This window comes from Carcharodon carcharias, chromosome 8, assembly GCF_017639515.1.
Source record: "Carcharodon carcharias isolate sCarCar2 chromosome 8, sCarCar2.pri, whole genome shotgun sequence".
NCBI lineage: Eukaryota > Metazoa > Chordata > Chondrichthyes > Lamniformes > Lamnidae > Carcharodon > Carcharodon carcharias.
This window is the reverse complement of record NC_054474.1, coordinates 123,520,451-123,541,499: the sequence shown is the minus strand read 5'-3', so window position 1 is coordinate 123,541,499 and position 21,049 is coordinate 123,520,451. Positions and strand designations below refer to the sequence as shown.

Genomic DNA, 21,049 nt, shown 5'->3' with positions numbered 1-21,049 from the left:
TAAGTAGATGAAAAGGTCAGTAGGTAAAAAGGTTCAGTAGAATAAGATATTAGAAGTTAAGAATCAATGTTCCCTTTAAAATTTAGTTGAGAAGGTTGAGGAGGTTGTTACAATTATGAGGTTTATAAGATTGTTATATTTTGGGGCTGTATCTATAATTTAAGGTAAAATGAAGGAGGTCATGTGATCTGTTCAGCAGTATACCTGGCAGAAAGCCTGGGTGGTTTGATTGTTAGAAATTAAAGGGGGCTCAGATTGTTTTATTGGGAAGAAGATTCAAGGTGTTTACACTTGGAGATAATGGCAGCAGCCTGTGTGCTAACAGTGGATAGACTGTGAGCCTCCAAAATCCCAGAAAAGCGTGCAGAATATTAGGTTGCAAACAGCTGTGCTTTAAACTGTCCATTCATTTACAAGATAAACAGATTTGGGTCTCAAGGATAGATAATTAGCATTTCTACCTGGATATAAAGCCCAAGTGATTCTTATTGCCATGGAGATGGGCTTTGTCAGGGAAAGGGTTTCTAAGATATCCCTACAAACTCACAGGCAAGGTTAGGAAGGACAGGCAGGAAAGAAAAGGAGGTAATAAGGGATGGGATCAGTACATTAGTAAGGGAGGATCTCAGATTGGAAGAACAAACTGGAATTTAATTGGGTGGAGCTGAGAAACAGCAAGGAGAAGCAAACCTTAGTATGGGTTGTTTATGGGCCACCAAACAATAGTGGTAGTATGGGGCATGGTATTATTTAGGAGATTAGAGAAGCATGGGTAATGCAATAATCATAGGTGACTTCAATCTGCATATAGACCGGGTAAACCTAATGAGAACTAATACTGTGGCGGATGAGTTTCTGGAGTGTTTTAGGGATGGTTTTCTGGAGCAGTATGTTGATGATCTGACTAGAGAACAGGCTATTTTAGATCTAGTATTATGTATTGAGAAAGAGCTAATTAATAATCTTGTTGTAAAAGAACCTTTATGGATGAGTGACCATACATAATAGAAGTTTACAATATGTTTGAAAGTGACTTAGTTCAATTTAAGCTAGGGTGTTAAACTTGAAAAAAGGAAATAATGAAAGTACAAGTGGCAAATTGGCTGAGGTGGATTGGGAAAATACATTAAAAGGTATGATGGTACACTGGCATAGTCTTTAAAGAATTATTACATGGTTTACAGTAATTATACATTCCTTCAAGGCATAAAACCAAAAAAGATAAGTCAGTCAACTGTGGCTAACAAAGGAAGTTAAGGATTATATAAGATTAAAAGAAAAGGCATACAAAGTTGCCAGAAATAAGAATAAACCTGAGGATTGGGAGGACTTTAGAATATAGCAAAGGAGGACCAAGAAACTTAAAAGAAAAGGAGAATAGAATATGAATATAAACCAGCAAAAAAATTTTAAAAATGGCTTGTAAAAGCTTCTCTAAGTGTGTATAAAGGAAATGTTTGCCTAAGACAAATGTGGGTCAGTTGAAGGCAGAGTCAGGACAATTCATAATGGGGAACAGAGAAATGGCAGAGAAGCTAAATGATTACTTTGTGTCTGTCTTCACTGAGGAAGACAAGAAATCTCCCAGAATTTGAGATCCAAGGAATTAGGGAGATTGAGGAATTGAAAGAAATTTATATTAGTAAGAAGGTTATATGGAGTAATTAATGGGACCGAAAGTTGATATGTCCCTGGGACCTGACATTCTACATCCCAGAGTGCTGAAAGAGGTAGCTATGGAGATGGTGGCTGCATTGGTGATTATCTTCTAAAATTCTACAGATTTTGGAACAATTCCTGAAGATTGGAATGTAGCAAATGTCACCCCACTATTTAAGAAAGGAGGGAGAGAGAAAACGGGAATTATAGAACTGTTAGCCTTACATCAGTAGTAAGGAGAATGACAGACTCTGTTCTAAAGGATGCGATAAATGGACACTTGGATAATAATGATCTAATTGGGCATAGTCAACATTGGTTTCTGAATGGGAAATCATGTTTGGAAATCATGTTTGATGAACCTGCTGGAGTTTCCTAAGCGTGTTACAAACAGAGTTGATAAAGGGAGTCGGTGGACATAGTATACTTGGATTTTCAGAAAGCTTTTGATAAGGTCTCCCACAGGAGGTTGGTTAGCAAAGTTAAAGCACATGGGATAGGAGGTAATATACTGGCATGGAAAAGGGTTGGTTAACAGACAGAAACCAGAGAGTAGGAATAATCGAGTCATTCTTGTGTTGGCAGGCTGTGACTAGTGGGGTACTACAAGGATCATTATGTGGATCCCAACAGTTCACAATATATATCAATGATTTGGATGTGGAGACCAAATGTGATATTTCCAAGTTCGTGGATGACACAAAGCTAGGCAGGATTGTGTTGTGAGGAAGATGCAAAGCGGTTTCAAGGGGATTTGGACAAACTTAGTGAGTGGGCAAGGAAATGGCAGATGGAATATAATGTGGAAAAATGTGAGGTTATTCACTTCGCTAAGTGAATGTGCAGAGTATTTCTTAAATGGTATGAGGTTAGAAAGTCCAGATGTACAAAGGAACCTGGATGTCCTCATGAAGAAGTCACTGAAAGTTGACATGCAGTTGCAGCAAGCAATTAGGAAAGCTAATGGTATGTTTGCCTTTATCACAAGAGGATTTGAGCAGCGAAGCCTTGCTTCAATTGTATAGAACATTGGTTAGATAGCACCTGGAGTATTGTGTGCAGTTTTGGTCCCTTAACTCAGAAAGAATATTATTGCCATAGAGGGAGTGCAATGAAGATTCACCAGACTTGTTCCGGGGATGGCGGGACTGTCTTTTGAAGAGAAATAGGGGAAACTGGGCTTGTATTCTCTGGAGTTTCAAAGAGAGACAAGTGTTCTCATTGAAACTTACAAAATACTTAAAGGGATAGACAGGGTAGACGCAGGTAAGATGTTTCCCCTGACTGGGGAGTCTAGAACCAGGGGAAACAACTTCAGAATAAGGGGGAAGCCACTTAGGACTGAGATGAGGGGAATTTTTTTTACTCAGAGGGCTGAGAATCTTTGGAATTCTCTAACCCAGAGGGCAGTGGATGCTGAGTCATTGAGTATGTTTAAAGCAGAGATTGACAGATTTCTAAATAACAATGACATAAAGGGATATGGAGATAGTGTGGGAAAAAGGCATGGAAGTGAATGATCAGCTTCGATGGGCTGAATAGTCTCCTTTTGCTATGTTAGTTTGCTAGGGTCTGGGAGAGAGGGCAGCTAGAAGCCGAAGGTTTCTGTGGTCCACTGCATGGGAATGTGAACGGAAGCTCGTGCTTGGACTGGAAAACCAAATTCACGAGGACTTAAAATGGGCCGGAAGATTTGAATAGCTTTAGCTAGAGGGAGAAGTCTCCAGGAAAACTCACACCATGAAAGACAGTTCTGGAGATAAAAGTTTCCAGGAAAATATCAGAAGCAAACCCTCAGAAGCTAAGAATCATTTTGAACTAGTTCCTGTAGAATTGAATGTCTACTTAAAGGACAGAGTAATGTATATAGTACCTAATAGTGGGCTTTTTGGTTGTGTTAAAAGTTCTGTAGTTTAAAATATAAGTTACCTACAAAAATAATGTTTAATCCTGAGTGCTTTTAAGTCTAGTAAAAGTCTTAAAACATGAAATCTTGTCATGTCATCTGTTCTGCTTTTAACTGGAAGTTCAAATTTCTTTTTAAAGTTATTGGTCTGTATGGAGATCATAACAAGGTGAGAAGATGAGAAGCTGCATATGTGTGTAAGTGACGAGGCAGAGTAAGAGAGAAGCTGAGGTGCTGAGAAGAGTAAGTGAGAGGAGGGAAGGTTGAGTATGTGATAACTTTGAGATAAGAAGTTAAGTAGGTGAGAATGTGAGTAGGTGAGAGGGTTTAGTTGAGGACACTATTCAATAAATTAGTAGGTGAGTAGTTGAGAAGGTTCACTAGTTAGGATGCTGAGTGGTGAAGGTTAATCCCTTATAAACAATTGAGCTGCCTGGCCCTAACAGCCTTTTCATGACACTAGAATGCTTAATGTTCCAAGAATTTGATGTTGTACATCAGCCTCAAATAGTTATTAAAGAGCATACCAGTATCTGTTATCCTACCTCCAGATGTAGGCTCCTCAGTTCTGGCAGCTGCCTCTGGTTCTGGTTCTGGTGCTGCCTCTAGTTCTGGTTCTGGTGTTGCCTCTAGTTCTGGTTCTGGCTCTGGTTCTGGTGCTGCCTCTGGCTCTGGCTCTGGTGCTGCCTCTGGCTCTGGTTCTGGTTCTGGTGCTGCCTCTGGTTCTGGTTCTGGTGCTGGTGCTGCCTCTGGTTCTGGTTCTGGTGCTGCCTCTGGTTCTAGTTCTGGTGCTGCTTCTGGTTCTGGTGCTGTCTCTGGTTCTGGAGGAGGTGAACATAGAGACAACCATACGAAGTTTTTGACAGAAAAGAGATTGAATGGTAGGACGGCTAGGTAAATGTTTCAGAGGGTGAGTTCATGAGGAGATGGGAAGGTGTGTTAATGTGAAGGTGTCTTGGCAGGAGGGTATGTGGGTGGGTGTGTGTGAGTGGGGATTTGTGTGACCAGGGGCGTGTGTGGATGGGGCTGTGGGAGAGATGGTGTATATGTGGGATGGTACGTGTATATGGGAGGGAGGGTGTATGTGTGGGAGGGTGTATCTGTGGGCGGGGTGTATGTGGAAGGGTGCATATGTGCAAGGGGCTGTGAGAAGGAGGGTGTGTCTACATGGGAGGGTGTGGAGCTGGTGGTGTGTGGAAGGGGCTGTGGAAGTAAGGGTATATGTAGGAGTGTGTGAGTATGGGAGGGGATGTGGGGGGGGGTTTGTGTGTGTGTGTGTGTGTCAAGGAGTGCATGTGCAAGTGCGTGTATGCGTATGTATGTCACAGGGGTGTGTGGGAGGGCGTGTGTGTGTCTCACGGGTGTCTATGTGTGTACGTGTAGCGAGGGTGTGTGTGGAGGGGGTGTGTGTGTATATGCAGGTTGGAGCGGTTGTGTGTGGGAGTGGGTGTAGAGGTGTAGATTATGTTGATATCTGAGGAATGATTGAGCTGCTTGGCCTTAATACTTCTTCTGTTCCTAAAATGTTTTGTTATGAGGATTTTATATTCCCTGTCAACCTTTATTAGTTATTCATTTTGTCACACAATTTTTTGCCTCCTGGGTATTGCTAGCAAGGCCAGCATTTATTGCCCATCCATAGTTGCCTTTGAGTAGGGTTCGTTGAACTGTCCTTTTTAATTGTTGCAGTCTGTGGGCTGAAGCTGCTCTCATGGTGCCTTTAGGTAGAGAGCTCCAGGATTTTGACCCTATAATGATGAAGGAACTGCAATGCATGTCCAAGTCAGGATAGTGGGTGACTTGGAGGGAAACTTGGCGGCAATGGTCTTTGCATATATCTGCTGCCCCTGTCTTTCTAGTTGGTGGAGGTAGTGGGTTTGGGAGGAGCTATCAAAGAAGCCTTGGTGAGTTGTGGCAGTGTATCCTGTGATTAGAGCACACTGTGGCCATAGTATGGTCATGGTGGGTAGAGTAGATGTTTAGGTTAATGGATGGAGTGACAGTAAAACAGGTTACTTTGTCTTGGATTTTGTTGAGTGTCTTGAACATTGTTGCAGCTGCACACATCCAGGCAATTTGAGAGCATTCCATAACACTCCTGACTTGTACTTTCTAGGCAGTGAAGGGGGTTGGGGAGTCAGCAGGTCAGTTACTCAGCACAAAATACCCTGACCTGCTCTAGTTGTCACATTATTGAAGTGACTGTCCAGTTGTGCCTCACTATTTGCATTCCTACCTGCAGGTTCTGGCTCAGCAGCTGGAGCTTCGGGTTCATCTGCTTCTGGTGCTGCCTCTACTTCTGTGGGTGGAAACAGACAGGGATAATCAGAGAACATTCCCCACAGAAACACGCCATTCACGCAACTGTGCCTGTGCTGGAATTCTTCTCCAAGTGAACCATCTAATCTAATGCCAAGTGCTGCCTGCTTACCAAAACGCTTCACATATTCCTCCTTTTTCAAGCAAGCGCCTGACTCTTTTTAAAGAATTCTGGATTCTGCCACAGTTTGTGAATTTCACACTCTAATTCCCCTTGTGCAAGAAAGAATTTTGCCACCTCTCCTTTATTTGGTTTTATAATCTGTGCCCTCTTGTTACCCAGAATCTCGCCATTAACATCATCAGGATTTTGAGGGCCTCCATCAATTTACCCTTTTGACCTTCTTGCCTCGAGTACAAAAAGTCTCAATTTCTTTCTTCATAACTTTATCTCCTCTTTCCTGGTAAAAAACACAGCAGACCATTTCTGTCACTTTTATATCCTCCTAATAATGGAATGATATCTGCATACACATTACTCTGATCACCATATCATGAAGATGATTTGGAGGCAATGGCAAAGATGCAAAAACATTTATAAGAATACAAGAACTGAGAGGTTCTACCTATCAGGAAAGATTGCCTAGGCAGGGGCTCTTTTTCTAAGAGATTTAACCTGATTGGGGCGCTTTAGACACCTGCAGTTCCAGCTTTAAGGAGACCAGGAATCTGTTTAGAGGTCAATACACCGAATGAGCTGCTGAAGTTCTGTCTGTATGTGGGCTCACAATTAAGGACATCTGAAGATATTCATTTTATTTTACTGATATCAGTCCCCACTTATATAACAGGTCACAATAGGCACAACATCTTCCTCCCGGTGCCCAGGAACTATCAGGCACCATAGTGACCAGTAAGTGTCAGAGACAATCCATGAGTGGCCTCAGTTACCCATTATGCTAACCTCCCAGTGATCACAGTGGCCAGTGATTGGGATGGGATCCAGGCAGAATTATTCCCTGACTGCTACTATGAGGGTGAGGTTACCCCTATGCCTCCCATCCAGCTCCTACCTGCAGCTGGCTCCTCTGGTGCAGCAGCAAGAGGCAGAACATTAGCCTCAAAATACCCCTCATTTGTGATGTTTCCGGCTGGGGAGTAATGGGCCACCGAGATTGCTACCTGTCCGCTCACCGAGTAGGCAATTGCCATTTCTTTAGTATCTTTCCATAGCAGCTGTGTAAAGTGGCCTAATGGGGACAAAACAAGTCAACAGTTAATGTAATATATGTTAAGTATTTGTGCGTGTATGTGACTGCAAGTGTCTGCTCTTAAGTGTCTATTGTAATGGAATCCGTGGTTTCAAAGCTTGCATTACTTAAAATAGATCCTAACTGGAACTGAAATGAAAACTTCAGCTAACTGAAAGGGAAACTGAACCTTCAGGTTTCTAGAAAAATAAAAGCAAATTGGAAACAGAAACAGAAATGGGAACTTCAGGTTTCTGGGGAAACTCGCACTGGTTGAAAGCATATAAACGACACAGAGCCATTAGCGTTCAGCAGTACAATACAGGCAGGCTGAAGAAGACAGAGGCTGAATCCAGGAGCTGGGAACAGGCAAATACAGAGTTGAAGGTAACAACTACAGGACCCATACCATCCAGACCATCATGAGCACTTGTCTGAATACCTTTGCATGTGTGTGTTTTGGGGTCCATGTGTGTAAAAGTGGTGAAAGTGGGGTGCATGTTTGTGTGAGAAAGTGGTGTGTGTGCATCTCTGAGTGTGCACCGTACTGTGACATGGGGATGACTCAGCATTGAGCTGTATGAATACATACCAGCAGAACTTCACTCCCTCCACACCTAAACCGCCATACTTTCCCCCTTCAACCCCTCCAAAATCATCTCCTCAACCCTCTCCATCCCCCTCACACAAACTCCCTCCATTCCCTCTGCACCTGCCCACTCAATCCCCTTTCCCACTCCATCCCTCAACCCAACTCCCACTCCTCCATCCCTTTATACCTATCCCCCACTCTCCTATCCCCTCAACACCTATCCCCCACCAACTCCATCCCCTCAACATCTATCCCCCAACCTACTCCATTCCTCAACACCTACCCCTATACCACTGCCCAGAGGACAACTGCCAAGGTCACCAAGGCCAACAAGCTGACAGAGTCAGCAAACTGCCTCCAACGCCAGTGCCAGCGAGGCAGGGGCACCAAGATATAGCACTTGCAAGCATATGTTGAAGCCACCATGAGCACAAGAAGTGATTTTCTGTTCATTTATGTTTGGTTTATATGTCTACTGGTGTGGGCATCCACACAAGTAATGGTCATGTCATATTGATTTCAATGTGACAATAACATTAAATTTGCTTTGGTTCTGATGGCCTGAGTAAGCTTCACAATTTTTCTTTCTGGTGCAATGTGTAATGCTGGACATGAGTAATTCGATACTTTATTGCACAGGCATTGAGTGGACTTTGGGTGCAAATGAAAGGGTCATTTCAGACATCTAGGATGGAGGTGGCAGCTCAGGCAGCAGCTCAGGTGTGAGGTTGAAGCAGATCTTTGGTAGCCTAGCTGAAGGAGCATTGGATCAAGGCGTCCCTGGTGACCCTGCCTCCCTAGAGGTTACCAAGATCTGGCTCCATGCCCTCAGCTTTCTCCTCACTGTGCTCCTCTTTTGACTCACTACTGGATTCATCATCTGTGGCCTGTGCAGCTGCATCAAGATCCTCTTCCTCCAGTGGGTCTCCCCTTGCAAGTGCCAGATTGTGAAGAGCACAGCATGCAACCACTATCAATGACACCCGCTCTGGGAGGTATTGTAGTGCACCCTCTGAAGGGTCCAGGCATCGGAAGTACATGTTGAGAAGATCTATGGTTCTCTCTACCACCGCCCTTGTGGAGACATGGCTCCTATTACAACGCTGCTCTGCCTCTCTTCTTGGGTGGCAGAGAGACATCACGAGTCACCTTTTCAACAAATAGCCCTTGTCACCCAGCAGTCATCCAACCAGTTGGGCTGGAGCACTGAAGAGCCTCGGGACCTGGGCGTGTCTCAGGATGTAAGCGTCATAGGAGCTGCCAGGTTACCTTGCACAGATTTGCAGAATATGCATCCTGTGGTCACACACTATCTGCATGTTCATGAAATGTAATCCCTTCCTGTTGATGCAGGCACTGGGCTCACCCGCTGGTCTCGTCCATACGGTAAAGAATAAAGGTCAGTACCTGCCTGAACAGAGCTTCTGTCACCAGCTTGACACAACTGTGGACAACTGATTGGGAGACTCCACACAGATCCCCCACTGAACCCTGGAAAGAGCCGGAGGCATTGAAGTTGAGGACCACTGTAACCTTCAGAGCCACTGGCATGAGGTTTCTACCCACACAGTTGGTGGTGATCTCGGGCCCAATCATCTGACAAACGGAGGTCACTGCCTCCCTTCAGAGACAGAGCATCCTTTAGCACCGCACTTCAGACATGCTGAGGTAGCTGCAACGCCGCCTGTATATCCTGGCAGCAGGATAGTGGAGTCTTCGGTAGCCCCTTCCACCTTGGACTACGTGCCAGCCCTGCGCCTCTTGTGCCCGCACGTCCCCTCCCACAGGTCGCTCTCCTGGAAGCTGCATTGGCACACCTAACCTCTTCTCCCTTTTGCCCCTCTCTTCCTCCCCAGAGGAGATGCCACCAGCAGAGACCACAATCCCCATTACCAGGGTCACAGAAGGCTGTGTGATACCTTGAAGGGTCCACATGCTCTGAATCCTTGGGGCCTTGGAGACACCAAGGAGAACTGAAATGAAGACTGGAAATGCTGAGAATGAAGCCCCGAACAGAGATGAAGCTGCCAGATACCAATAAGTCACCAGCAGTAAACTATCTACTAAACCCCTCACCACTCACACTTGCAATGCTGCCGCCCCTTTTTATCCCACCTGTGGATGAGGTTTTTGAAATTGAGAGCTGGCCGCCTGCCCATTTTGCCCATGCGATGAGTGCAAAATCGCACAGGCAACAAAAAATCAGCATCAATTGGCTTTTAATGTCCTTTAGTGGCCTCTTCATTAATGGCGGGTGTGGATCTGGCACATGTGTGTGCCCACAGACCGAAATATTGTGCGAGTGCAATATTTCCTGATGTCATCGTGTGCTATTTTATGCTTGAGCATGTGGGGCCCGGGCCTGCATGCTGAGCGAAAAATTCTACCCTGGTCAAAGTATTAGCCAAAAGCTAGATCATGGGAGAAGAACTTAGCATTGTATAAATATTGATATTCATTCAGCTATGGGTATAAGGAGATGAAGCTGAGACCATAGTTGAGGACTGATCATACAGGATCAAAGAGAGGAAGGTCAGAATGGATACTGAAAGCACTACATTGGGTTAGATTGTAAGGAGGGTTGAGTTGCATGAAAATGAAGCAGAAAGAGGATCAAGAGGGATGCTGGTCTCCAAATGACACTGGAGTTTGCAGTCCTTGACACATAACAAGAGAAAAAACTTTTAGTTAAAGCACCTGATGAGGCAAAAGATGAAATGGAACTGAAGACCAGGTCAGCTCTGAATACAGCGTGTTGTGAATGCTGAAGAGAAGTTGAGACATGAATATAACACCACATGGCATAAAGTGTGAATCACAGGAAGCAGTCAGAGCAGCTGAACAAAGGAGGATGGTGTTCCCAATCTACAGATAGCTACAGGGATAAGGCATGAAGGAATGCCCTGAGGTTGTAACCAGAAGAAGATTAGAAGATAAAGACACTTACCAGTTGCGGCGGCAAATCCAGGATTGCTATAGTCATAGTCTTTAATTTCCTCATACCAGGCGTCCACTGGATCCTTGCCTGAAATGAAATAATTTGTGAGTCTCGCTGAGTGCAACAAGAGATTTAAAAGTATGTTTAAAGCAAAGGAACATCTGGAAACAGCTGTACAATACAGACAAGCAGACAGGTCACATATGAAGTATGAAGAATAATGCAAATCATCTGCCCACACAGACTGCAGACAATGGGGAATAACACAGGTCACTTGCTGTAAGATTACAGATTATTCTATCAATTGTCAAGAAAACAAGGAATTTTAATATTTTTCTTCCGGTAATAACCATGGCATATTTTCTTATGTACTGGAAGTCAGGCTGTAATTGGATTAAGAGCTAGAGTGATGGCAAGGGTCTAAAGTCTACAATAACAAGTGGTTTTGACATGCTAATGAGCCAAGGGGAACTTCAATCAGAGTTTTACATAAGACAATAACAGGAGTAGTTTGAGTTGAAATGTTTTCGTTCAAAGGGAATATATGCAGGTTGTAAAAAGGTGTAAGGAAGTGAGGTAAAGATAGAGTCAGTTTGTTTTTACAAGTCTAAGAGCTAAAGTAAAAAAAGATTTAATCAATTCTGGAAACAAAGCATTTCTGAAGCGACTATCTGAAACAATAGAGAGATCAAAGAAAAAGAATGCATTTAAGGAAATACCGAAGCCTATGTGAGGGTGTAGCCGCTTAGATCTCCCAGAAGACAGCAGGATAGCTGGTCAGAACTCCCTGAAGACAGTGTGAACAAGGCCAGACCTGAAGAACCGGTTGCTGTCAGCCTCAGAGGACACTCCATGGGAAAAAGGTGCTGTGTGGCAAAAATTACTGGAATTCCATAGAAAAAAGGGGAAGCTCTGAGGGTAGTTAAGATCTTGCTGAACTATTTTAAAGTGCTAAACAAAAACAAAAACAGAATTACCTGGAAAAACTCAGCAGGTCTGGCAGCATCGGCGGAGAAGAGTTGACGTTTTGAGTCCTCATGACCCTTCGACAGAACTTGAGTTCGAGTCTAAGAAAGAGTTGAAATATAAGCTGGTTTAAGGTGTGTGTGTGGGGGGCGGAGAGAGAGAGAGAGAGAGAGAGGTGGAGTGGGGGTGTGGTTGTAGGGACAAACAAGCAGTGATAGAAGCAGATCATCAAAAGATGTCAACAACAATAATACAAAAGAACACATAGGTGTTAAAGTTAAAGTTGGTGATATTATCTAAACGAATGTGCTAATTAAGAATGTTTGGTAGGACACTCAAGGTATAACTCTAGTGGGGGTGGGGAGAGCATAAAAGATGTAAAAAAAAATAAATAAATAAATATTTTTTTTTTCTTTTTCTCTTTTTATAATGGAAATAGGTGGGAAAAGGAAAATCTATATAATTTATTGGAAAAAAAAGAAAAGGAAGGGGGAAACAGAAAGGGGGTGGGGATGAGGGAGGGAGCTCACGACCTAAAGTTGTTGAATTCAATATTCAGTCCGGATGGTTGTAAAGTTTCTAGTCGGAAGATGAGATGTTGTTCCTCCAGTTTGCGTTGGGCTTCAAAAAAAAAAAATTATTTATTTATTTATTTATTTTACATCTTTTATGCTCTCCCCACCCCCACTAGACCTATACCTTGAGTGCCCTACCATCCATTCTTAATTAGCACATTCGTTTAGATAATATCACCAACTTTAACTTTAACACCTATGTGTTCTTTTGTACTATTGTTGTTGACATCTTTTGATGATCTGCTTCTATCACTGCTTGTTTGTCCCTACAACCACACCCCCACTCCAACTCTCTCTCTCTCTCTCTCTCCGCCCCCCACACACACACCTTAAACCAGCTTATATTTCAACTCTTTCTTGGACTCGAACTCAAGTTCTGTCGAAGGGTCATGAGGACTCGAAACGTCAACTCTTTTCTTCTCCGCCGATGCTGCCAGACCTGCTGAGTTTTTCCAGGTAATTCTGTTTTTGTTTTTGTTTTGGATTTCCAGCATCCGCAGTTTTCTTGTTTTTATCTCTGTGTTTAATTGACTGCCACTGCTCTTCAAGAAATGCCTACCTCCTTGAAGAAGTTCTGTTCTTTTCTGCGACAAGATTTCCGTTCCTCTCTTTTGCCCTGCTCCCCTTCCTTGCTTTCCATTTCCCTCCTGGTGTTTGACAAGATGTTTACTAAAACCCGCTTTCACAGCCACATCTCCTTTCTCAGTGACTGTCTCCATCTCCGACTTACCCCACGTGGATTCCAACTGAAATTCCACCCCTCATGTTTCGAACCCACCCAGGATTACAGGTATCTCCGGGACATAAAACGTTTCTCGGACTGCTGTTCCCGTCACATTCTGAAATCCACACTCAGTGCCATGCGCCGCCATATGAACACACTCGACCTCTCCCTCCATCAGCACCGCCGTACCCTTTTTCAAAGCTGCGCGTGTCCTCAGTTTCATTTTATCCTTCGGCTCATCCGACGCCTCAACAAGAAACTTTTTCTCTTGCTCTCAAGTGCTAAGGAACGCAAGCTCCAACAACTCATCGACACCAACACCCATCTAGGACCCTCCACCCCGGCCTGTCCCTCCGTCCCCACCCGATCTTCCAATCCCAACCCCAGCCGTGTATTCACTATACCCCCTGACCTTCCCCTCTCCGATGCTGAACGTTCAGTGCTCAGCAAAGGACTTAGTTTCATACCCTTACGCCCTCACCTCAATGAATTTCGGGCTCGGCAAGATGCTGAACTCTTCTTCCGCCGTCTTCGTCTCCGGGCTCACTTCTTTGGGCAGGAGTCCTCTCCCAGTTCAACGGATCCTTTTACCCATCTCCAATATTCTCCCTCCACCTGGACCCCTCCCTCTGGATTCTTACCTTCTCTTGATCTTTTCATTGAGAACTGTCGGCGCGACATTAGTCATCTCAATTTCTCTGCTCCTCTCACCCATTCTAACCTGTCTCTCTCTGAACTTACTGCACTCCATTCTCTCAGGTCCAACCCTGACATTGTCATCAAACCCGCTGACAAGGGTGGTGCTGTTGTTGTCTGGCGCACTGACCTCTACCTCGCGGAGGCTGAGCGTCAACTCGCAGACACTTCCTCCTACCTCTCCCTGGACCATGACCCCACCACTGAACATCAAGCCATTGTTTCCAGGACTGTCACTGACCTCATCTCCTCTGGGGATCTCCCTCCCACAACTTCCAACCTGATAGTCGCCCAACCTTGGACGGCCCGCTTCTATCTCCTACCCAAAATCCACAAACAGAACTGCCCCGGTAGACCGATCGTCTCAGCTTGCTCCTGCCCCACAGAACTCATTTCTTGTTATCTTGACTCCCTTCTCTCTCCCCTTGTCCAGTCCCTTCCCACCTACATCCGTGATTCCTCTGACACCTTACGTCACATCAACAATTTCCAGTTCCCTGGTCCCAACTGCTTCCTCTTCACCATGGACGTCCAATCCCTCTACACCTCCATCCCCCACCAGGATGGTCTGAGGGCCCTTAGCTTCTTCCTCGAACAGAGGCCCGAACAATCCCCATCCACCACTACTCTCCTCCGTCTGGCTGAACTTGCTCTCACACTGAACAATTTCTCCTTCAACTCCTCTCACTTCCTCCAAATAAAAGGTGTGGCTATGGGTACCCGCATGGGCCCCAGCTATGCCTGTCTCTTTATGGGGTATGTGGAACATTCCTTGTTCCAGTCCTACTCCGGCCCCCTTCCACAACTCTTTCTCCGGTACATCGATGATTACTTCGGTGCCGCTTCATGCTCTCATCGGGACTTAGAAAAATTTATTAATTTTGCTTCCAATCTCCACCCTTCCATCATTTTCACGTGGTCCATCTCTGACACTTCCCTTCCCTTCCTTGACCTCTCTGTCTCAATCTCTGGTGATAGATTGTCCACCAATATCCATTACAAACCCACCGACTCCCACAGCTATCTCGACTACAGCTCCTCACACCCCGCTTCCTGTAAGGACTCCATCCCATTCTCTCAGTTCCTTCGCCTCCGTTGCATCTGTTCCGATGATGCTACCTTCAAAAACAGTTCCTCTGACATGTCCTCCTTCTTCCTTAACCGAGGTTTTGCACCCACGGTCGTTGACAGGGCCCTCAACCGTGTCCGGCCCATCTCCCGCGCATCCGCCCTCATGCCTTCTCCTCCCTCCCAGAAACATGATAGGGTCCCCCTTGTCCTCACTTATCACCCCACCAGCCTCCGCATTCAAAGGATCATCCTCCGCCATTTCCGCCAACTCCAGCATGATGCCACCACCAAACACATCTTCCCTTCACCTCCCCTATCGGCATTCCATAGGGATCGCTCCCTCCGGGACACCCGGGTCCACTCCTCCATCACCCCCTACTCCTCAATCCCCTCCTATGGCACCACCCCATGCCCACGCAAAAGATGCAACACCTGCCCCTTCACTTCCTCTCTCCTCACCGTCCAAGGACCCAAACACTCCTTTCAAGTGAAGCAGCATTTCACTTGCATTTCCCCCAACTTAGTCTACTGCATTCGTTGCTCCCAATGTGGTCTCCTCTACATTGGAGAGACCAAACGTAAACTGGGCGACCGCTTTGCAGAACACCTGCGGTCTGTCCGCAAGAATGACCTCCCTGTCGCTTGCCATTTTAACACTCCACCCTGCTCTCTTGCCCACATGTCTGTCCTTGGCTTGCTGCATTGTTCCAGTGAAGCCCAACGCAAACTGGAGGAACAACACCTCATCTTCCGACTAGAAACTTTACAGCCATCCGGACTGAATATTGAATTCAACAACTTTAGGTCGTGAACTCCCTCGCCCATCCCCACCCCCTTTCTGTTTCCCCCTTCCTTTTCTTTTTTTTCCAATAAATTATATAGATTTTCCTTTTCCCACCTATTTCCATTATAAAAAGAGAAAAAGAAAAAAAAAAATATTTATTTATTTATTTTATTTTTTTTTTTACATCTTTTATGCTCTCCCCACCCCCACTAGAGCTATACTTTGAGTGCCCTACCATCCATTCTTAATTAGCACATTCGTTTAGATAATATCACCAACTTTAACTTTAACACCTATGTGTTCTTTTGTATTATTGTTGTTGACATCTTTTGATGATCTGCTTCTATCACTGCTTGTTTGTCCCTACAACCACACCCCCACTCCACCTCTCTCTCTCTCTCTCTGCCCCCCACACACACACCTTAAACCAGCTTATATTTCAACTCTTTCTTGGACTCGAACTCAAGTTCTGTCGAAGGGTCATGAGGACTCGAAACGTCAACTCTTTTCTTCTCCGCCGATGCTGCCAGACCTGCTGAGTTTTTCCAGGTAATTCTGTTTTTGTTTTTGTTTTGGATTTCCAGCATCCGCAGTTTTTTTGTTTTTATTTTAAAGTGCTGTTTACTGTGTGAAACCATTCTTGTATTTAAGTGTAATTGTGTTTTTTGTTTATTCTTTTAATAAGTATTTACTTTAATATAAAATCATCACAAGTAGTCAGAGACATCATTTCCTGATTTCAGAACCTCTCCTCATACTATACAAATTGCAAAAACCATTTTGGCAGCTGTTTCAAGTTTTCCGCTAGGATTTGGGCAGCTCGGCATTTACCATCAGCTGTGACATAACACAATTCATTATCACATATTATTTTGTCCAGTGATGATTCACTTTATTATTGAAGCAGCCAACTACAATTAAGGAGTAATTCAACCTTGATTAGGAGAGTACCACATCAAGACTTCAAACTGATCAGATTCTCAGTCTTTGTCAAATTCAGTTCCTTCTTTACCAGTGTTTCTAGACATCCAATGATGTCTCCTCTTCATCAGAATCTCTTGATTATGAGTGTGCACTTCTACTTACCTGTCGTACCTCATGTATATCTTATCTCTCCTTACATATCAACATTGAACAAGCTTCGACTAACAAAGTGATAAATTAAATCCTGCTGTAGTCATGGTTTTGTACAATATATTTTGAACGGCGCTAATTTAAAGACATGGCTTCACCACACACATGGGTTTGCTGACATACTTCCTCCTGACAATCATCTAGGATTTTGAGTTGTTGCATAGAATATCAACCTCAATTTGCTTCGAAGTCTCAATATTTTCTCATGACCTTGTGGCAAGGAGCTCTTGCACAGAGCAGACAAGCAGTCCATCATGTTCATTGATGATGCTGAAGGACCAGCAACCCTTCAATCTCTCCTCAAGTGGAAATGGGCTAAGTCAAGTATCCACTTGCACCATGGTGCTCCCTCGTGCCACTCTCCATACAAGACTGCATCAAGAAATCACAATTAAATAACAAAACTGCAACCAGCTCGCACAACAATTTGTGATGAAAAGCATGATGTAGACTTGGGTGTGTAAACCATGAGGAGGATAGTGATAGACTTCAAAAGGACATGGGCTGATGGAATGGGTGGAAAAGTGGCAGGTGAAATTAAACAGAGAAGTGTAAAGTGATTCATTTTGGTAGGAAGAATGTGGAGGGATAATATAAAAGAAAGGATACAATTCTAAAGGGAAATGCAGGAGCAGAAGGACCTGGGGCTATTTGTGTACAAATCAGTTACATGGAGAAGCTGGGGTTGTTCCTCTTGGCGAAAAGAAAATTATAAGAAGATTTGATAGAGATATTCAAAATTATGAGGAGTCTGAGCAGAGTAGATAAGGAGAAATTATTCCCGTTGGTGCAAGGATTGAGAGCCAGAGGGCACAGATTTAAGGTGATTAGCAAAAGAAGCAACAGTGACAAGAAAAACTTTTTTAGCAGCAAGTGGTTAGGAACTGGAACTAACTGCCTGAGGGTACGGTAGATGCAGATTCAATCAAGGCATTCAAAAGAGTATTGAATAATTATTTGTAGAGAAAAAAATTGCAGGGCTATGGGAAAAAGGCAGGGGAGTGGCACTAAGGATTTTTAGAGAGACCTGGCAAAGACATGATGGTCCCCTTCTGTGCTGTAACCATTCTATGATTCTAAGTCTTTAACATATTGTCTAAAAATCCATCTCACTGTTTAGAGTAAAATAAAGAGAATTACAATCGTAATAAATTGAATTGCCACAAATAAAATATACATAATCATACCTAAGGAATTGCCCATGTTATATAGAACTTCCCACCATAGAGGAATTTAGGCTTCATGATAAAGTTGGGATAGAATGTCTAAATTGTACAACAACCCTCAAAGCCTCTGTTTGCAAGGTGAGATGGATCTGTATCTCTGTTGTGTACTTGCATAGGGGTTAGGAAAACTTCACTCCCTTTGGTCATTTCCAATCTTGTGAAACACAAAATGGGTTTTGCAGATTCAACAATCAGTCAAGCTGACAACAGTTCTTTTTTCAGAGGAAATAAAAAATGTTATTCTCCATTGTCTACATATAGAGCTGACAGGTGACCTGTCCTATGTTCCATTCCCTACAGACATTTTTGGTGGATGATCTGTGTTATTCTCCATTTGCTCAAGTTAGATATAGGTGGCCTATATCATTGTTGTTCAGGACAATGTGGACAGATGATATGTGTTATTTTCCACTTCCTAAAGACAACATGGGCAGGTGATCTGAGTTATTCTACATTCCTGTTGGTTTGGTTTGGAGTCCTATGTTATTCTCCATTCTCACAGGTTAGAGTGGACAGGTGACCTTGCCATTATCCACTGCCTCTAGGGGGTGTGGATAAGGTAATCTGTGTTATTCTCCAATTCCTAAAGACAATTTGGGCGGTTGACTTGTATTTTATTCTGATCTCTAAGTGCAATGCAGGCATGTGATCACAAAGGACCATGGTAGCAGGGGACATATGTTATTTCCCCATTCCATCTAGGTAGTTTGAGCAGGTGACTTGTTTCATAATCATTTTCTTTCGAATAGTGAGGGGTAGGTGATCTGTGTTATTCTCTGGTAACTAAGGACCATGTCAGCAGCAAGTAATGTCTCTAAAGAATGTCTGTACAGTGCACACTTGTGTTATGTATAATTCCATGAGGACAATATAGCTGACCTTGTTATTCTTCATTGTCTATTGACTATGGGCATATTTCACCTATGTTAATGTCCATTCCATATAGTTAGTGTTGACAGATAACTTATGTTTTGCTTCATTCACTGAAGACAATATGGGCACTTGATCTGCATTATTCTTCATTCCCAATGGACAGTGTGAGTAGCGCCCCTGTATTCTTCTTCAACAATAACAACTTATATGGATGTATCATTTAACACAATATAAAGTGGAGAAAAGAGAGGTAGTGAGGTGGAGAAGTTTAGGGAGGGAATTCCAGACCTTAGGGCCCAGGCAGCTGAAGACGTAGCACAACCAATGGTGGAGTGATTAAAGTTGGGGAAGTTCAAGAGGTCAGAATTGGAGTAGCTCTGATATCTCGGGGGACTGTAAGGGCTAAATGAGAGTACTGAGAACAAGGATGGGAATTTTGAAACTGAGGCATTGCTTAACCGTGAGCCAATATTGGTCAGTGAAAACAAGGTTGCCGACTAAATCATCCTTGGTGTGAGTTAGAATAGGAACAAGAAAGCATGCCAGAGGCTGGCCAAAAGTGAACTGGAATAGTCAAATCTAGAGATGGCAAAGTCATGGATGAGGTTTTCAGCAGCAGATGAGCTGAGGACGGGGCAGAGACAGGTGATGTTACACAGGCAGCAATATATGATCTTAGCGAAGGCATAGATATGTGGTCGGAAGTTCATCTTGATGTCTAATATGACACTAAAGTTGTGAACAGTCTGACTCAGCCTTATACAGATGGGGCAGCTGGGGAACAGAGTTTGTGGTTGTGAATTAAAGACATTGGCTTCTGTTTCCTAATATTTAGTTGGAGGAAATTTCAGCTCATTTACATTTTCAATAAGCTGTCTGACAATGTTGAGGGGTCGAGAGAAGTGATGGTGAAATAAAGCTGGGCATTGTCAGCATACATGTGAGAACATCACTGTGTTCTTGGATGATGTTGCCAAAATACAGTGTGTAAATGAGAAAGCACTGGGGGCCGAGGGTTGATCCTTGGGGGACTACAGAGGTAATGGTGCAGGAGTGGGAAGAGAAGCCATTTCAAGTGATTCTCTGGTTATGACTGTACAGATAAGAAAGGAGCCAGGTGAGCTTTAAACTCAATAGTGAGGGTGTGGGGGGGGGGCGGGTTGGTGGTGGTGCGGGGTGCAGGTGGGGGGGGGTGGTTGGACAGTTTCATGTGAAGGGAGATTTGGAAAGTAAACAAGAAAGGACAAGGCAATATTGGAGGGTAGTGATATGAGTAATGAAAACCAGAGTGTGACAGGAAAGGACAGGGCATACAAACATAACACTGCAATAGCAAATAAGGTCAGGGCAGGAAAAAATGGTAAAAAGGTAGAATTAAAGGCTCTTTATCTGAAAGCATGCAACATTTGTAACAAGATGGATGAATTGATAACACAAATAGTAATAAGTGAGTATATGATAGCCATTACAGAGTGGTTGCAAAGTGACCATGGCTGGGACCTGAATATTCAAGGGCATTTGACATTTCAAAAGGACAGGAAAAAAGGAAAATGAGGTGGGGTAGCTCCGTTAATAAAGAATGAGATCAGTACAGTAGTGAGAAATAATCCTGGTTTGGAGGAACAAAATGCAGAATCAATTTGGGTGGGAATGAGAAATAGCAAAGGAAAGAAGGTCACTGGTGGGAATAGTTTATAGGCCCCCTAACAGTAGCTATACTGTAGGACAGAGAATAAATCAAGAAATAATGGGGGCCTTTAAGAAAAGTACTCCATTAATAATGGGAGATTTTAATCTTCATCTAGATTAGATGAATCAAATTAGCAAAGAACCTAGAGAATGAGTTCATAGGGTGTATTCAGGACAGTTCCTTACAACAATACATTCTAGAACCATCCAGAGAACCCATTATTTTAGACCTGGTAATGTGTAATGAGCCAGGATTAATTAATGACCTAACAGTAAAAGATCCTCTAAATAAGAGTGATCATAACATGATAGAATTTCACATTCAGTCTGAGGATGAGAACTGTGTGGGTCTGAAATACCTGTCTTAAACTTACAAGGGCATGAGGACAGAATTACCTAAAATGGATTGGGAAACTAGATTAAAAGGTAAGATGGCAGAGAAGCAGTGGCAAACATTTAAGGAGCTATTTTATAATTCTCAGCAAAGATGTATTCCATGGAGAAAAAAGACACTCTGATAAAGATGCACCAAGATTTTACAAGCAAGGTGGCTAAAGGAGAACCAATAGATGTAGTGTATTTGGATTTCCAAAAGGCATTTAATAAGGTGCCATATATAAGGTTATTGCACAAGATAAGAGCTCATGGTATTGGGGGTAACACAGTAGCATGAATTGAGGATTAGCTAACCAACAGGAAACAGAGAG

The 21,049-nt window shown here is 43.6% G+C and overlaps 1 protein-coding gene across 1 annotated transcript in view; it reads right to left on the bottom strand.

Moving 5' to 3' along the window:
* LOC121281496 (retinitis pigmentosa 1-like 1 protein) overlaps positions 1-21,049 on the bottom strand; it is a 117,146-nt gene that overhangs the window by 39,775 nt on the left and 56,322 nt on the right. The window contains exons 3-6 of the mRNA XM_041194440.1: positions 10,614-10,691; positions 6,898-7,074; positions 5,802-5,864; positions 4,111-4,386 (exon numbers count right to left, since the gene is read on the bottom strand). Of these exons, the coding sequence (XP_041050374.1) occupies positions 4,111-4,386; positions 5,802-5,864; positions 6,898-7,074; positions 10,614-10,691 (594 nt within the window). The remainder of the gene's footprint in view (positions 1-4,110; positions 4,387-5,801; positions 5,865-6,897; positions 7,075-10,613; positions 10,692-21,049) is intronic.